The following is an 18,937-nucleotide window of genomic DNA, read 5'->3' as shown; positions in this document are numbered from 1 at the left end:
GAGTCTGGATTTTGCCAGGTTGTTACAACTGAGGAATAGCGGGACAAGAGGACGTGGGCAAGAGAATAGAGGAGCCTGTGGCCAGGAGGGGCCTGGGAGGTCGAAGCACGGATGTAGAGAAAAACTGGGCGACTGAGTGGGGAGAACACGGGGGCTGACAGGAAAGGACGTCTGACGTGTGATTTGAGAGCAGCCGCAATTCTGGGGTCTGATGAGGCCTGCGAGTGGGTAGCGATGAGGACAGTAGGGAATGAGGGGCCCAGGGGCTGAGTGGATTGTCCCTGGAGACTCCCAGGCCTTGGGGGAGCAGGAAGACCATAAGCAAGGATTCACAGTCTTTGACAAATGAGGGGGTGTGACTGGGACATGCAGCCACACGCTGCCCACATGCACAGCCACATGCCCACACACACCCACAGTCACACTCATGCACACACGCCCACAGCCCTCCCAGACCAGACACTCCCAGACACCCTCACATGCACTCACCCTCACACACGCCCCAGACAGCAGATGGGGCGCTCGGGTAATTGGTTAAACCTGTTCTGACGTCTGGCTCCGCATTGGCAGCGCCTGTCTGACAGGAAAGCTGGCTGGGCCTGCTCCGCGCAGCCTGCTGGCCTCCCGGCCCCTCCCCCTGCACGGCCGTCCAGGAGCAGGGGCTCTGGGAGAGGCCTGCGGGTCCAGCCTGGCTCCTTCTGGCCAGAACCCAGTTGATGAAGCCGGGGTTGCACAAAGCCCCATGGGAAGGAATCGCAGCACCCGTGAGGAGGACTTGGTGTAAGGCGGGGTCAGGGATGCTAAGAGCACGAGCCATGCTGCTGTGGGGGCCAGAGGGACTGGTCCTGGAAAGTTCTGAAGACAAGAGGATGTGTAAAGATCGTTCCCCGAATGTGAGACACAGGGCTTAGGTCATGAGGGTTAAGAACAGCTCCCCTGCATCTCCTCCTCTTCAGCCACATGCACCTTGGGGTTGCCACAGGTGCTCATCACACCACAGTCCCTGGGACCCTGCAAGGCCTGGGGGCTATGACCCAGCAGCCTGCTTCACGGAAGGCCTGACCCAGCAGCTCCTGCCACCTGTGCTCACCGGTGCAGGCCCTAATCTCCTGGGGGAGGGGCCGTCTGTTGGGGGAGGGAGGGGAGCATCATTCCTAGGCTTCTTCTCCCCTTCCCGGCTGCATCTGTGTCTCTTTTAGAGAGACTTTGGTTTGTTCCCTGGAGAGGGCCCAAAAACTCCCAAATTAGCAAACCTGGCAAGCCCACAGCTCAGAAAATAGTTCATCCTGATTCCATGTTTTTCAGGCTCACAGAAGCCTTTATTAATGAAGTCACAACACCAATATTTACCGTCTGCGGGGAGAGGCACAACATGGGGGATGGATGGGAGCACGCGGGGACTCCCGCCCCACCCCCAGCAGGCCTGGCCTAGGAAGATTGGCAGGTTTCCTTGGATCCTTTCCAGCTCTTTATCTGGATGACAGGGGGTGCTCTGCTGTGATCTCCCTGCACCCTTCCCCCACCCAGTGAGGGAGAATCCTGAGAGAAATGGCTCACCCATTCCTCTGGTCCCTACCCGAGCCAAAAGGATGCCTCCTCTTCTCAGCCTCACCAACTTGTGCACATATGCTCCCCCGAGGTCATCCCGCCTGCCAGACAGTGCGAGAGTCCACCTGAGGTTTAACCTGGACTTATTCAGGATGTGAGGGGCGCATTTTTCTGGTCGATGGGGCAGGGGCCCTGGGGTAGGACAAAGCCCTTTGGTTTCTAGGCCCAAGTGAGATGTCGATAGTCCCAGCAGGAGGACCTTCTGTGTTTGGATCCCTAGCTGTGCCCCAGGCAACAAGGCTGGGCCTTTGCTGCCTTTCCAATGACTCCCACATTGATCAAGCCCCCAGGACATTCCAGGCACTAAGAACAGAGTAAGTAAAGGCACAGCACAGGCAGAGCCCATGACTGGGAAGGACTCGGAGGCAAAGGAATAAGGTGTCAGAGGTACCTGGATGAAGGCAGAGAGTGCTGGGGGAGTCAGAGGGCAATGACCAGAAGATTGGGGTGCAAGTAAAGCCAGATGGGAGGCAGTGGAGTTTGGCCACAAGAGGGTGGCAGTAACTGACTGTCATCAGCATCAGCAGAGAGTGAGGAACCACTTGGGAAGTGAAGAAGTAGAGACAGTTCAGGATGTCATAAGGAACAGGTTGTTAGGAATTCAGATTTTACTTTATTAGGATGAAGGAAACCTTGGTGTGTAACAAGCGGGAAAGATAAGTGGACAGAGTGAAGGGCAGGTGAACTAAAGAGCTTGGTGTACCCTGCTTTGCGCTCTTTTCCCAGTTGGAAGCCCTGCGTCCTTGGGCGCTGGTTACATTCATGCCCTGTCTCTGAAAGCTTTAATTTGCACGGGGGTTGGGTTCTCCAGGGACAGGTGAGCATCCTGGTCAGGCCAGGACCAGGGGCTGGGACTGTCAATCTCTGTGAAGGGTGTCGCCTCCACCAGCCCCCAATACTCCCCTTTTCCTACAGTTTCTCCTCAACCAGGGAAGCCACCAGTCTCTCAGCATGGGGGAGTGTGCACATTCTCTCTCCCCTGACCCACCTAGGCCTGATTCTCATCACTCAACATGTTTGAAAAGACCTGAGCATAGCTTCCCTCGTATGCAGGGTGGCCCTTCCCTATGTATAGCCTCAGTTTCTCTTGTTGGGGAGTTGGAGCTTGAAACCAGGTTGATGATCAACAAAGGAAAGGAGTTAATAAATGGAATCTCCAGGGCCCCACCCCGGGCTCCCAGGCCCTAAACGAGCTTGCTCTGCCAGTCCCCACTGGCCCCCAGAACCCGAATCTGCCACCCCAGGCTCACAGGCTCTGGGGTTGGAGCTGGATGTCCATGTCATTAAGAGAGAGAGACTTTTATTGTTCCCATTGGGAAGGGAAACACAGGGAATCACTAAGAACTACAGTGGGTGCCTGGAAAATAAATTAAAACAGAAATACATCAAAACAAAAAGAAAAGAGAAATGGAGAATGGCCGGGAGGCAGCAATGGCTGTCGGCCTGCCCAGGCAGGCAGTCAGGCAGGTTCTCCAAGGAGAAGGTCGAGCAGTCCCAGGCCTCAGCCAGCCCATCTCTTGTCCCTCTGTCGGTGGTAGCCCCAGGCTCCGAGCCCTATGGGGCTGTGACTTGAGGCCTCCCCGAAGCCCGGCCGGGGAGTGGCCAGAGTCCAGCTGGGCCCATCCGGGGGCCTGGCCAGCAGCGAGCAGCACTCTGCCCTCATGGGTTCGTGGCTGCCCACCCTAGTCATTGGAGGTGACATCGATGTCCTCCCCATTTGCCTGCTTGGTGGCAATGCGCCACCGGTTGATGTGGTGGGAGCCCTTCTTCTTCTGCTCGGATTCGGGCCCCTCCTCCTCCAGCTTCTGCCGCTTGTACTTTGTCCTCCGGTTCTGGAACCACACCTTCACCTGGGCCGGGGAGGGAGGGGCACAGGTGAGAAACACCCAGGAGGCCCCCAGAGCAGCCACAGGGGTGGGGGCCCCAGATGGGGAAACTAAGGCCAGCGTCCTTCCCTCTGGCCAGCTGCTGCTTTGGGCTTGGAGGTCTTTAGGCCTGGAGAGGACACAGTGGGCCAGAAAGGGGCATTTTTCTTGTCCCCCTCCACAGAGGGAAGGGAAGGGTCCTCGAGCTCCTGAGCATCCTATAGACACAGCACAGCAGAAGGGGAGGCCCAAGCTCGGGAGCAGGGCTGACCTGGGTCTCCACCGGTTTCTAAAGAAAATCTAATGATCACTCCTCCACAGGGCTGACGGGAACATAAATGAGAGAACATATGAAGCCATCACATGCTCCATCTGTCACCTCCCCCTGACCGTGCAGTTTTTTTACTTGGCCTTGCAGAGCCAGGCCAGGCCAGATCATCCTGAGTCATAGCAGGGGCCTGGGTGCTGATCCTCTGCTAAGTTCCTCCCACTCTCTGGGCTTAAATCCCTCGTCTATAAGAGAAATGCTTTCTGGGGGCCTGGCGACTCCAGGGCACCTCCTGGGCTTTTGCTCCAGAGGGTCTCTAGGGAAGGTGCTGCAGAGTGGGCAGGGTTACGAAGCATGGGTGGTATCCTAGAAGTGACAGCACATTTGAAAGCAAGTGGTGCCAGACGCAGTTAGGGTGATCCATGGGGCCCATGCAGGTGGTGAATGGTAAGTCGTACATGTGGAATGATGGTGAGCACCTCAGTTTTGGCAGCAGCAGCGATTGCTGAAAGGAGACCCTTGATTCCTGGCCAGGGCCAAGGGCAGTGCTCAGAAAGCCTCCCCAGTCCAGCCCCTGCTCCCTGAGAAAGAGAAAGCACAGGCCTTTGCCATAATTCCAGGCAATGGCAGCCAAAAGCAGGCTTGGTATCCAGACCCAGGGAGCTGTTTCCTCCCCAGGAGACTCCCTGACACTCCCCTCTGTCCCTTCCATGGAGCCCACCCAACCCAGGGCTCCCCTAACTGCTGCTCCCCCCCACAGGGTTTCCACAGCACCATCTGTCCTGCCCCTAGATTTTAGAGCACTAGGACAAGAGTGGGGACACCGTTGCTCAGTGCTACTCTGCAGAGCAGCCAGCCAGGGACAGGAAGAGGTGAGGGGCCTGACCTCAGGTGAAAAAAGGGAAGGGAGGGTCTTCCCCCCTCCTTTGCCGGGCAGGGATCCCCTGCCCGAGTGTCTCACCTCGGGCAGATGGGGAGGATGGCAGATGCTCTAGGCACAGGGTTTCATGCCCACCTTTCCTTGGGCACAGGGCTAGCCAGACCCTTGGGTGGTTCTCAGTATAACCACCAGCAGCCAGCCTGGCCCCTGCCCTCCACCACCCACCCTGGAGCCTGCTGCGACTCTGCCATCCAGTAGGTGGGTGAGCTTGCCCTGCCTCTTGGGCAAGGCGCGTACGTGAGTCACGCCTGGATACTGGCCCGGGGCGGCATTCCTAAGAGCCCAAGGGGCTGGCTGAGGGTTAGGCATGGCCAGCCCGATAATGGGGTGATCTGGGGCATCCCTGGGCAGTACCAGGGACAGAGGGTCCCTTTCTGCACCTTCTCCCTCCCACACATTCCCATGCCTCCTTCCTGGAGGGAGACATCTGTAGTGGGATGGACCCAGTCTGCTCCCCTTGCCTAGAATCACTGCCCCAAAGAAGGAAAGCTCCTTGGTGGAATTTCAGGCACGGGGGAAGCCTCCTGGCACACCCAAATGAGAGGTGATTCTGAATGTTTTCTCCATGCAAACAACTCGGTCAAGGAGGCAGCTGTCTAGAAACAGGGCCACAAACCCCCTCCCCAGGCAGCCTGGCTATCTCCTGGAGAACAGTCTTGGGCTGAGTGTCCAGATGCTGTTTACAAAGACTGTACCAACAGGGAGATGCTTATGACTTAGTAATATTAGTGGAAATGGCAGGATGCACAGTTTGGGCACAGTGTGATGACAGCCATGGAAGAACAATGTATGCGTGGGAAAAAAGACTAGAAGGAAGTACACCCAAAGCATGGGTGACTTTTCTTTCTTCTTTCCACTTTACTGAATTTTCTTTAATGCATTACTGATAACAATTAATAGTTATTTTTCTCCTTGGAAAAGAAAATGAACTGGAATCTGAGTGTGGTAAGAAATAAGAGTGACATCCATGGCCTCTCCAACCAAGCCGGGTAGCTCTGGGGCACCCAAAGCCCCTTCCCTGGAGGACAGAGGACCTGGAAGGGAACCAGGTCCCACAGTGTGGCTGCCAGCTCTGTGGGAGCCAGCCTGAGGAGGCTGGGCTGCTTCTGCCCCTTTCCCACGCCAACAGCCACACGCCTCTCTCTAAGCCCCAAAGACACAGCTGGGGTGTCGGCTGGAGGAAGCCCTCATCCATCTCTGACCCTTACAGGGGGTTTAAGGAAAGTTTCCTCTTGGTCTCCAAATTTGTACTTCAGTGAACGTCTCTCCGTTTTTTAGATAAGCCAGACCCCTTCCAAGGGTCTCTGCTTGTGCCTGAGCTACCCCACCTGAAATACTCTTCCTCAGCCTTCAAAACCCGGCTCAGGTGATCTGCTGCTTGACCCACCTGCCCCCTCGCCAATTGGCAGTTCCTTAGGGCTTTTCTCTGTCCGGGTTACAGTGACCCCAGCAGCGCACTCTTGTATTTGCTAGAACCTGTCTCCTCACCAGGCTGTGGGAACCTGGAGAACCAAAGCAGTGAGTTAGTACGCTTTGGAGTCCCAGCGGACACACTCCAGGTCCGTTCAGCCAGCTGGACAGAGAGATGAGGTGACCTAGCCCTATGCTCTGGGCCAGACCTGGAAAAAAGGAGAAAATCTATGGCAGAGGGATTGAAGTCTAATAAAAAAAAAGGGGGGGGGGTCTGTAAAGTGCTAATTATCAAAGAGAGGGGATCCTCTTTTTGCTTAGTTCAGTGGACACTTCTATAAGATGGTCAATTCTTTTAAAAAAATTTTTATTGTATTTTTTCCCATTACCATTTAACCCCCGAGGCGGTCAATTTTTAATTCTCCATGTTGTGGACTGTATTAACCCTTGTAGGGGTAGGCTGGGGGAGGAGACCCACTGTTGAGGGGGCACAAGGGTCAGCTTGAGTCAGGCCGGATGAAGAAGGTGAAACTGCTGTGGATGAATGAATGAACGAATCAGTCAATCAATGCATTAGTGGATTGATCAATGTATGCATAAATGAATAAAGGCATGTATCTATTAATGCATGAGTGAATGGACAAATAAACTAACAAACAAGCAAACTACAGCTCCAGCCAACATTTCAGACTTAACTTTTAAATAATTTGCTATTTGAATGAACCAGGTCTGAATCCCTTCTTTTCCTCCACTCCCCAACCTTAGCTCATCCCAGGTGGAAGGGTCTGGGGCTCCAGGCCCCTGCATACTTTCAGGTGAATACAAGTCTTCTCCTCAAGGAGTTCAAATACCCTCTTAAAAGGTATTTGAGTTCTGTAACTCTGATACAAAAGTTCTTTCTATGTCCTAGTGTTCTCTCTTCTGCTTTAATTTAATGCTGTGTACTCCTGTTCTGTCATCGTCAGACACAGAGAAAGTCCTCAGATTAGATAGAGGCTTGCAGACATAAATCAAGTCACTCCTCAGCCTGCTCTCCTCCCTGCACTCTCACCTTTTGGGACATGCACAGCATGAGGGATCCATTTCCTATCATTTGACCTGTGAACTGTTCCCACTCTCAAGGTCAAGCCCAATGCCATACTAAGCTCAACAGCTCAACTCTCACCCCACCAAACTGAGGTCAGCTGTGACCTCCGATCAACCACGGCCCTAACTCTTCCGAAACCTTCTCGTCTCCCCTCTTAGACCATCATGGATGTTGGTCCTCACTCTCAGGTGAATCACCCATGCGGGTCTCCCTGAGCTCCCTCAGCCTACACCTATGACTTCAAAGAGACTCCAGTTGCTCATCCTGTGCACGTCCAACAGGTGTACAGACTTTGTTTTTAGGTTCCACCACTAAGAGAGGATCTCCAAGGCCAAAGACCCCATTTCTGCACCCTTTTCCCTCACAGCTCAGCAAAACTTAAAGCCAGGGGAGGTCAAGAAACACCTGCAGAACTGTTCAGAGCAGGAAGAACAGCTAGAAACATCAATCGATCGATGAGCCTGGAGCAACCAAATGCTTTCTCTCACTCCCCCTAAAACTAATGTGCTCTCCTCACACACATGCACAGAAGCACACAAGCTGCAATCCATTCTACATGGTGGCTTGCTGGCATCTGACATGTACATATGCTATCACTTGATCTTTGGGCATCAATAACACTAAGACTATATGTGCCCCACATTGTGGGCACACATACCCATTACCTACATGCACATACACACTCACTTGCACTCTATGATCTGACCTAGCCACCAGGACTGAACTTAGCTGGGCATCATCCAGGTCAGACTCCAGGGCTGTACCACAGAAGTGAGGAGCCAGGGAGTACAGCCAAAGGGAGAAGAGTCTGGGGCCCCTCCCCACCTCCTGGATAAACCCAGCGTCATCGCAGCACAAACACCCTACTCCCAACCACACATACCCTGCCCCAACAAGGAAGCTCAGGGCGCCCACCTCCTAACAGTCCATGCTAAAGCTTTGAGCGTACAGAGACCCCTGAGCTCTGGATTAAGATCCACACACTGATCTGCCTAACCTTCCCACAAGCTTTATCCGTGAATAAAACTAGATCATCTAGATCAACAACCTACAAAACAGAGGGACAGGGAGAAGTGACAGCAGACAGCAAGGGAAATAACTGATAAAATTAACATATGGGTATGTGTACAATCAAGAGAAGCCTGCCCATTCAATCATTACATATTTATGGCACATCTACTCCCTGCTGGTCACTGAACTGGGCCCTGGGGTGCAGCAGTAAATAGGAAGTCTTGGCTCCCGCCTCCCAGAGTGGAGCTGCTCAGGCTGGCTGTTCATCAGAATCACCCAGAGTGGTTTTAAAAACTTTTCCTGGATCTCTTCCTGAAACTTCTAAGAGGATCTCCTGAGTGAAGCCTAGGAATCTGTATTTTAGGTTTTCTTTGTAAGACAGACACAGCCTGTCTACAGACTGACATTTGGACGTGGCAGCAAAGTCCTGTGCATATTTTGATATGTGAGCTCTGAGAACTGAAGAGGAGGGATTACACAGAAACAGAAAGAAGTAGAATATAGATGAGCCAGAGACTCAGGGCTGGAGAGAACCCTGAAGTTAATTTCATTCTATCTTACAGATACAGCAACTGAGGCTCAGAAAGAAGACAAAGCCACAACTGATGAGATGACAGATAGCCATTAGCAGACATAGGAATATATTGTACTATCTGTCAGTTGCTAAACAGATCTATAGAGATGGAAGTTTTACATGGATAGTGGGTACACAGAAGATAAAACAAAATAGATGATAAAGAGATAACCAACAGTTGCGTAAGTAGGGGTTATTGTTAGGAATAAGATTATAATTAATGGGAAATATAAGTGAACCAGCTTTAAGAGGTAGTTTAATGAGAACAGACAGAAGTACATGGCTTGATATAAAACAGCTATTTGTGAGGGACAGATTAGAGAACTCCAAGAGACAAATATAGATATGGACAGTAGAAATAAATGGCAGGGGGCTGATGGGAGTGACTGATGCTTGACAAGTAGCAGATAGCTGGAAATGATAGGTAAGCTCGCCTGGTAAATACTGAAAGATGGATAGGTAATTAATGATATAACCTGGGTCCAAATGATAAGTCAGGAGAGTGACAGAAAGACAGCTCTGGTGATAAAGGAGACTGGGCGTAGCAGAAAGAACACAATTAAGAGTCAGGAAGCCCAGATTTGGATCTTATTGTAATACTAAATTGATATATTATTTTAAATAAAGGGAATGGAAGGACTCGGGATGAGGATATTACTTGAGTTAATATTAAGTGCCTTTAATCTTTAAACAACCTATTTTCTGGAGGAGGAACCCAGAGCCCAGAGAGGTTGAGAGCCTCGCCCAAAGGTCGCCCAGTCAGCAGGAAGAGCGAATTCGCATCTGCCTGCCCGGGGAGCTCTGCCCAGTCTCTCCCTCTCAGAGTCCCCACCTGGGAAGGCAGCCTCTATAGGGAGGGTTCTCAGGCTCAAACCTCCTGTAGTTCTATTATTATTTTGCTGTTTCATATGCTAAAACCAGCTCACCTATATACGTGGAAGAAGATTACTCATGAGTTTTGATAATGAAGCTGTTCTAATATGTTTGTTTTAAATATAAGTTTGAAACATTTTACAATAAAAAATGAAAAAAGCAATTATGTTTACTAGCTGGCATTGTTAGGAGCAAATAATGACAGGCATCTAGGTTCAATTAAAGAAAGTTAATTAAAAATACTCTCACTGTGCTAAAAAATTTAAAGTTTGAAACAATGATATTACTTCAACAAGTGTTAATTTGTGGGTGGTAATCGGGATTATAAACACTTTTGGTCTTTTTTTACACTTATGCAATTAAAATTTAATAACTAGTACTTTTTAAATGAAGTTAACTGTAAATACCATTCCTAAAGTGTCACCTTGTTTTAGACAAGTTTTAAATGCTGTTTGCCAGGAAGGAAAGGAGGGTGTTATTATATTAACATGTTTTTTAAACATATCTTTCTTTAAAATGTTTTTTATAATTAACTCCGTTGTTTTGTAAGCTTTCTCTATGGTTAGAACGGCCCAGCTAGCAAATCTGCAAAAAAAAATAAAAAATAAAAAAAAATAAAAAAAGTCCTTTAGCGGAAACGGGAGCAGTACGTCGATTAAATGGGGCACCAGAAGGTCGTAGATAGTAGATACCAAACTGCAACGCGAGGACCAGCGGGTGAGGGTCCGCGGGCCCCAGGGAGCTGGAGACTCGGTTAGGGTTTAGATTCCCCCACTAAGCCTCCTTCCTACCTCACTGCTCCGCAGGAGATCCCAGGCTTCCCCTCTACACGCCCCGCCCCCGCCCCAACCCAGAGCCTTCTCTTGGTCCAGGAATGAGGGGGAGGGTGATGGAAGGCAGGAGGCGAGGAGCACAGGAAAGGGGAGCGCGTGGTGAAATGCTAGGCCAGCTTGCAGACCTCTCTCATTAGCAAATCTGGGAGCTGACGAGGACCGAAGAGAGCAAGGTCTTCCGAGGCCCATCCAGACACTGAAAACCACCTCTAGGTCAGCAGCGGGCCCCTCCTGCAAGGGTGGGCCCAAAACTTAGGCGGTGATTCCCGGCAGCATTTATTTATGGCAAAGTCTTTTCTCACAATAAGCCCAAATCTGCTTCCTTATAACGTCCATCTACTTCTTTAAATTTTTTAAAAATTATCAATTACAAAAATACGTGGTAATTGTAATTTCACCCAGTTCAAACCCCTCCAACACCGGAGTTCATTCTCTCCCAACTCAACAGCACTTCAGGTGAATGAAACAGTCCTCGATACCCAGAATCTACTTTCCCACTATTCGTGGGGCCCTTCGATGCCCGCACGTCTCCAGAGCCGTCTCCACGGTTCCCTGCCAGCCGGCCTGCGCGGAGATCACGGCCATCCTCCGACCCCAAGCAAGGCCCGCCGCTCCCTTGCTTATCCCCTCTGTTTCTGGTATTTCTACCCCGAGGACACGTGGGCTTTGTCCCACTACCGCATCCGTTGGTGGGCAGTTGAGGCCTCGGCCAGCTCCGCCCAAGAACGGGAGCAAAGCCACGCGGGGAAGGCTGGGGCACCCCACGAAACCATGAGCGCTCCGGCACAGTGGCGCGTGAAGGGGGGCGGCAGTAATCAGCGCTGAGATGGCTTCAGTGACCGCTGGTGTGGCTACGGAGTGACAGAGGGCCCGCCGCCTCCGGACAACCTGGCACCTCCTCTGGGCTTTGGGAGCGGACTCCGGATAAGGGTCGATCCCGTCTCCCCGTGAGTCCTTAGGGCCTGATTAAAATCCCGCGGCCTCCGCGAGGCTAACCACCGGTGGAGGTCCGGGGCTCTGAAGACAGGCTCTGCGGGAGCGCCTCCGGGGTGGCTTTCGGAACTGGGCTGGAGAGGGCTCCGGCGAAGGCCGGGGGAGGACTCGGGCCCCTCCCGTACCCGCCCGCTCCCCCGCTGGCGGGGTGACTAGTACCTGCGTCTCCGAGAGGCTGAGGCTGCCGGCCAGCTGCTTCCGCTCGGCGCCCACCACGTAGTGGTTCTTCTCAAAGGCGCGCTCCAGCCGCAGCAGCTGCGAGGGAGAGAAGGCCGTGCGGATCCTCTTGGGCTTGCGCGCGAAGGGGCCGTGCAGAAGCAGCCCGTCCTGGGGCACGTCGCTCGCTGCCGCCGCGCCGCCGACGGCAACACCGCAAGTACAGACAGAGAGAAGTGGCGCCGTGAGCCGCAGCCCGGGGCAGCTCGGGTCTGCACGCGTACTCACTTGAGAGCTCCGCTACCCTCTCCAGTCCTTGACGCCCCTCTTTCTCCCCTCTCTCTTTTGCCTCCCCTTCCTTAAGTGCACTCTCCTCCCCACCACCTCCCTACATTCCCACAGCTACCGGGTCGGGGGCCGCGCAGAAACGCAGCGTGGCTTTTGGGCCAGCGGGTGGCCCAGGGTCTGGGGAGACGCCGGTGAGCACGAGCCCACAGTGCCTGGAGCAACCCAAGAGACGGGACGTGAGCGAAGTCCCTTAGCGCTTTTCTACTGCTTGTCCCATCCTATCTCCCTCAAGGGGGACCAAGAGTAGAGAAAAGGCTGGGTGTCAGAAAGGTGACCCGGGGAACAATAAAGCTGTTAGTCCTCCCCAGCCACACACAGATTCAGGAGCTAGGAGATACCCAAGGAATTCTCCCCTCACCTCTGCTTAACCCAGCCTTGCTCAGGCTACTAGCCCTTTGAAAATGCCTATGGGCGGGCCCAGGCTCTACCTTGGAAATGGTAAAAATAGGCCCATGGCTAGTTCAATGGCCAGGCAGCACCTGCAGGTGTAAAGTCAGGTTCTTCTTCTGCCTTTCCCCATCTCCCTCTCCTTTCCCCTCGAGTAAAACCCTCTCCCCACAGGAGACACTCACTGCTCTCTGGTGGGAAAAGACCTTGCTTCATCCCTGAATAGTCCTGTGCTAAAGAAACATGTTTACAAACAAGAAACAAATATCTTGGAATCTTTCTCTCTAATATATAGATATATAGGTTTCTGCATGGGTGCGTGTAAGTATATGCTCCAGCCTCCCTGCTGTCTTTCTCTCCCATCTACCATACAGGATTTTCAAAGAGTGTGACTGTCCCTTGGCAAATGCTGGCTGTCATGGAGACTCAGCTCCTCATGCAGGAGAAGGGGATGACATTGGACTGGATGAGTCTGGGGTGGTGGGGTCAGGAATTACAAAAGCCAAACCATCTTCCACCCCAGGCCCCAGTCTCAATGAACCCCCACCCCAACCACTCTAAGCCCTCTCTGGCTTGATTGCACGTGCTAACGGACTCTAAGAGGCCCCGACATCACCCATGAATTCACCCATGAATTCTCATGCAGTGGCACGTAACAGTCTCCCACCCACCAACAATGCAGAGCCCTAGATAGAATGTTTGGACAGAGTTAGCTGTCGAGGTTGACTGACCCAATGAATTTCTTCAAAAATGGCCATTGGTTTGACTCAATTTGACCTGCTGTTTTGTTCTTAAGACAATTGTTTGGGTCATTCAGTTGTGATCTCCCATCTCTGGAAATATGTCTGTAAGTGAAGCAGGGCACATACTTGAGATACTGTTGCTAAAACTCTCCAGGTTCATGTCCCTCTGCTGGTGGAAACTGCCTGACAATACTTTCTCCAAGTCCTTGGGCTTCAGACACCAATGGAGGCAAACTTTAGTGCTGATATTTTCTGTAGAACAGGGTTGCCTAGGAATGAGGGGCTAGTGCCTGTGGGGAGACAAAGTCCCCTGACTGGGAAGAGTTGCTAACTTCCAGTCACCTTATCTATTTCAAGTAGCTGAATCTGTGTTGCTACGAAAGGGAGGAGGGGTCACATCACAGGAAGATGGAAGAAGGGACACCCTGCCCATTGGGCCCTTCAAGATGGGGCAGACCATGAACTCTCAGGCTTGACTGAGGGAAGGGAAGTGTAACTTGTGGTAGGGGAGAGGACAGATAGTCAGAGAGGTGGTCTGACAGAAAGGGGCAAGAGGAAGAGAAAGGAGGAGACTGGCCCAGGTAGAAATAAAAAGTATGAAGGCTCAAGTGTGGGCAAGAAAAAGGTGGGAGAGGTGAGTGGGAAGCAAATACTTCTTGTTGACGTTAAAATAAATTGCTTCAAAAAACAACGTCATTCTGAGCCCAGGTGAAGTTCAACAGTGGTTTCCTCTGGAAGAGGGAAGGCCTGGCTCACCACAGCATTCAGATGGTTTGGCTCCTGCAGCTGGACTGGCCCAGGCTGGTCAGAAGTGAGGTGGCAGCAGACAGCCCCGTAGGTGCGGGGGAAGGGGACACAGAGGCGTGAAGGGCGGCACGGAGCAGAGGAAGCAGGACTGCAGTCTGCCTCAGTGTGTGGGACTCGATGGCTGTTTCATAATTTTGTGGCTTGTGTCCATCTCTTGTGCACTGGAGTTCTCTATGTTTGTCTTTATAAACCCAAAGTGGGGGATGGAAGCAACAGGCTTTTCTGCCATTCTGACATACACGCTTCCGATTGCCTCCAGTCTGGATATTTTAGGGGAAAGCTAGGTTGCTTGGGGTCTGCCTCGCTGAAAGCATGGCCTCAGTTCATTGCAATATCCTGTCGGGGAGGATAGCAGTCTGTGGTCACATACATGCACAGAAACACAGGGGTCCTTCTGATCCAACCACAAAGAAGCAGGGGGCAGAAAAAATATTCAAGATACTGATAAGTGATGACAAAAGAAGCAGGCCGTTACCCTGTAAGAAAGAGGTTATTTAGTGTATCCTGAGAAACAGATCATCAATAGCTACATGTTTCTGTAAGGACAAGGGTGGTCGGTGCCTTAGGTACTCACGTACCCCTCTTCACTCTGACCTATGAGGTGGGGGCCTCAACCATGCCTACCATGGCTTTAGTTTCTCTTAACTGGAGCACAAGGGCAGAACAAGCTTGGGGCTGGGATGCGGTGTGGCCTCTTTTGATCCAGTAATCCTGGGCTGTGAGAGTGGGCTGTCAGTTTCAGACAAGCACAGGTGGGAAAGTAAAAAAGGGAGCTGGCTTAGCCCTCCCTGGAGCTAGGAACTGAACCATCCCCACCAAACCCCATTTTTCTCCAGCCTCTCTCTGTGGGCCACTTCAAGGCCCTGGCTAGGAACTAGCAATATAGAGGCCCCAGAACGAGGCGACAGGAGGTGGGATCTAGGGACCTGAAGGGCCCAGGGCTCAAGCTGCAGTCCCTGCAGCAAAGGCCACGGCAGACTGGCGAGGCGGATGGGCCTGGGGCTAGAGAGGGAGAGGCCGGCTAGGCAGCGGAGATAACCTCATTCCCCCTCCTCCTGCAGGAACAAAGGCGCCCTTTGAAGCACCGGCCCATTACCAACGCTGGTCCCAGAGGACTGGGTCTCCCAAGGCCCCTTTCTGAGCTGCTCCCTGGCTTAGAAAGTTCCTGATGTCCCGGACAGGGCACTGAATCCAGCCAACACTTAGTCTCCACCGGCACCTCCCCTTCAGGCCTCAAAAACCGACCCCTGCTTCAGGATCCCGCCGCCCAGTTCTGACCATCCGGCGCTGGCTTTTCCTCTTCCACCGCCTCGCTCAGCGGAGAATCCGCTTCCCTGTACACAGGGACCGGGCTGCCAGAGAGCTCAGCGTATGGAGCGCAGACATGTTCCTTTTCGTTCACGTAGGGTTTCGTTTCTAGTATTAAAACAGGGCTGAAATGAGCATCGCAGGAGACCCGGTTCTCTAGAAAACGCGGCGCCGGAAGACGTGGGCTGGCTCGGCTCGCAGCCCCGAGCTGCGTTGGGACCGCAGGGCGCGCAGCCTCCGGGGTGCGCAGGGGTCTGCCGCGACGCTGACCGGCCCGAAACCAAAATGTCTCAGGGTTCTAAAGTCCTTCAGTGCTCAACGAATTTCCAAATTCAAAAATGCGGCCGCACTTGGCTCCATCTCCGCATCCAGACACGGTTCTTGAGAGAGAGCTCCAACCGTTTTGCAACTCCACAACGTGCCCGCCGGGACTGATAGCTCAGGCAGCGGCGGCAATTTCCGAAAGGGTTTTGCAGAGGATTTATTGGGCCTCGTCTGGCTGGGGATGCTTAGAACCGTACCTGGATCTCTAGGGAGGCGCCCTGGCCCTCAGAGCCCGAGCCCGGGAGGGCGAGGAGGCCAGAGTCGAGAAAGGCGGCTGGGAGGGACTGGGGCGCGGGTCGGAAGCCTGAGGGCTCCGCCCGAGAGGCCTTCTCGGGCTGAGCAGAGACCACAGTCTTAGGACCGGCTCTGCCCTCTGGTCCAAGCCGCTATCCCTCCATCAACCTGTGTACAGATTCACAAACAACCGCGACTCTCAAATCGGTCCGTGTGCACAGGGTTTCAAGTCTCAGGCCGGAAATCAAGTCCATGGAGGACCGAGGTGGTTTGCTTAATTTTGAACAAAACTTAATTTTATCAGTAAGCATTGTCTTTAATTGACAGGTTCCTCGACCAAATTGCTTTACATCGTAGGCTTTCCGCCCGTCTGGATGATTTGGACAAATCTTTGACATTCCCAAGGGAGACGTGTGCTCACAAAAATTCTTGTTCAAGTAATTACATTCTCTCATTTTGTGGGATCTGTCGGGTCAGTGTCTACCAGCTAGACGGGACTGAGAAAACAGTCTGACAAATCGGGACCGGGGGAAGCGGCTTCCCGTGAAACAAAACAGCTATAGCTAACGTTTCAAGAGATCATTTTTTTCTTCTATTATCTAGATAATTGTACCAAACATCAAGTTGTGTAGATGGGATTACCGTCAATTTAGCTCCAGAAGCTGAAGCTCAAACCACGTCGTTTTCATTTGTTTCACTACAAGTCGGGGTACCTGGCTCTGAGTCATGGAGCCTCTCAAGGCTGAGGTCTGGTCTACACTAACAAAATAAAGCCGGCAACTAAAGCGATCACTGCACAAATTACGGCTATTCTTTTTTTTTTTTTTTTAAGAAAGAAAGAAAGAAAAGAAAAACAAACTCCAACAAATTCAAGGAAGAAAACGAACTCCAACAAATGCAACTCTCCTTCGGAAAAGTCAGATAATTAAAACGTGTGTGTGTGTGTGTGTGTGTGTGTGTGGCCAGTGGGGGATCTTCGTGAGCAAACCGTTGCCCTTAGCGGACAAGAGGGCTCGAACTGCCTACGACCTTAAAAGCTTTTTGCCCCTACCCCCTGCCTGGGAGGACCGCTGTCCGCCTCCCAGCAGCCGGGTGGGCTCCCAGAGTTGGCAAACGACTGAGAAGCTGGGTTGCTCTTGCAAATCTCACCCTGGGTCCGAGAGGCGCGTGGGACTTGGAGAAGTCAGGCCAAGGTTGCTGAGAAACGTCTCAAGACAACGGAGAACGCCACACTGAACATTAACTGTCCAGTTTTCCCTACCCGCTGCCCCTTCTTCCCTCAGACCCGAGGCACGCGGGTGGACTTTGCCCTGCTCGGACGCGCCAGCTAGGGCGGATCCCTGGGAGTTGGTGATGGACTTGCGAGCGAGCGAAGTCTGGCCCCAGGTCCAGCCGGGGAGGAAAGAGGGCGGCGGGCGCTGCGCTTTCTGAACTGGGACTGGCTCGTCTGGGAGAGATTAAGGCAGGCCGCCGAGAAGACTGGGAGAGACTTCAAGGATGCTCCCGGGTTTGGCGTCCGGGTCGGCATCGTAACCGGGAAAGCTTGGAGATCCCAACCGGACTCTCTGGGAGGGAGCCCAACGCGGCAGAAGCGCTATGGATCCGGCGCTGCTCTCCCCGGCTTGGGAATCGGCCTCTGAGGACCCGCAGCCTTCTCGAAACAACTTCCGAACAGCCCCGCGCGCCCCAGAGCCTCCCCCGGGCCACCGCAGCGCGGGCGCCGGCCGACTGCCTAAGCAGGCACAGAGTGGGCACTCACCCTGGAAGCGGTGGCCGAAGAAGCGGTTCCGCAGGACCCAGGGGTAGAAGTGCAGAGGGTCCCGGTGCTGAGCGCCGAAGAAGGTGTGCGGGGGCTGCAGCGGGGAGGCGCCCAGCTGGTGCGCAGGATGCACGGTCAGCGCGGGATGGTTCATGGCCTCGGGGAACACGAGCTCCGGCCCACCGTAGAGCGAGCGGCCGGCGCCCGCGGCGGCGGCGGCAGCGGGGAAACCGCTCACGAATGCCGCCTCGGCCGCGCTGGGGTGAGGGTAATTGAGTGCCGTGGGCCGGAGCGGCTCCTCCGAGGCGGCCGCCGCCAAGGGATGGGAGCCCGCGCCTCCGCCGCCAGTGCTCCCGCTGGTGCCACCGTCCTTGGCCACCAAGGACTCGATGGTAAAGCCGCGTTTGGCTGTAGGCTGGAACATGGTCGCGGGCGCCAGAGCCGAGAGAGGCAGCTGGGCTCTGGTGAGCGTTCCGCGTCCGGGCGCCGCAGCCGTGCGGGGTGTACACCCAGCCAGGCACATGCACACACACCAGTACCCCTCACCTCCCCCGCCCCCCCGCCCGCGCTCAGCCCCTGCGGGTGAGCCAGGCGCGGAGCGGCGAGGGGAGTGCGAGCCAGGGAACGCGGAGTCGGGCCACGGCGCGCAGCTAGGCTCGCGGGCCTCTGTGGCCGAGCGGGCAGCTCCCGGCGCGTGCACTGGAGCGGGCTCGGTGCGCTGCTGCGAGCTTCCTCTGTGGCCTGTGGGCTGAGCTCGGCCCCCTCCCTTCCCAGTCCAGCCAGGACCGACCCCTGCCCGGGTCCTCCAGCAGCGCCCAGCCTGGCCTCGGCAGCAGCGCGGAGAGGCGCGAGTTAGCGGGCACCTGCCCCGAGCTCGCCCATTGGCCGCTGCTCACCTGCTCCAAGGTGGGGGGCGGGGCGGGGCGGGGCGAGGGACCCCAGTTGGAGGTGGGGGTAAAGAAGCCAGCAGTAGGAGGCAAAAACCGGACTGGAGCCTTACCGGGGCGATCTTGGCCTCTCCCCACTCCCCACCCTCTCGCCACTGGCTTCTCTCGCCTCTCCGCCCTTTAGCTAAGTCTGGCAGCCGCCTCAACAGTTTTCATCCACGGGAGCCGAAGAAGGTATCCCAGGGGCCAGGGGCTTGGGAGAAACTACAACCCCACTCCCCCGTGTATAACTCAGTTGAGCCATCTCCAATTCGTCCTGGGATGTTGTTTCAGTTCTTATACAACTTGGAAAGGAGTGAAGAGTAGGTGTTCAAGTTTCAACAAATAGGTTCTCCCAAGAACTAGCTCCCCACTCCTCTGGTGCCCGGGACCCTCCTGCTCACCCATTATCCATCTCCTGGGCCCCGGCCTTGTTCGTGAAGTTTCGCGTTTTCTGGGTGTCATGGGGGGAGGGGGCAGCTC

General features: G+C 54.0%; 1 protein-coding gene across 3 annotated transcripts; it reads right to left on the bottom strand.

The window, feature by feature from the left end:
* Positions 1–3,290: 3,290 nt before the first annotated feature.
* Positions 3,291–18,051, bottom strand: EMX1 (empty spiracles homeobox 1). Of its 3 annotated transcripts, XM_054586941.1 has the most exons (4): positions 17,529–18,051; positions 17,031–17,033; positions 11,622–11,806; positions 3,291–3,458 (listed from the first exon to the last, which is right to left on the bottom strand). In XM_054586941.1, exons 1-4 carry the CDS (start codon positions 18,049–18,051, stop codon positions 3,291–3,293), a joined length of 879 nt encoding a protein of 292 aa, XP_054442916.1. The 3 variants fall into 3 exon arrangements, with proteins under 3 accessions (XP_054442916.1, XP_054442917.1, XP_054442920.1); XM_054586942.1 differs by lacking the exon at positions 17,031–17,033; XM_054586945.1 differs by lacking the exon at positions 17,031–17,033 and having other exon boundaries at positions 11,622–11,802; positions 17,525–17,952.
* Positions 18,052–18,937: the final 886 nt, after the last annotated feature.

The sequence above is a fragment of the Pteronotus mesoamericanus genome, unplaced genomic scaffold (assembly GCF_021234165.1).
Source record: "Pteronotus mesoamericanus isolate MK-2021 breed Mesoamerican mustached bat unplaced genomic scaffold, CSHL_Meso_final contig_98, whole genome shotgun sequence".
NCBI lineage: Eukaryota > Metazoa > Chordata > Mammalia > Chiroptera > Mormoopidae > Pteronotus > Pteronotus mesoamericanus.
This window is presented reverse-complemented; position numbering and strand designations above follow the sequence as displayed.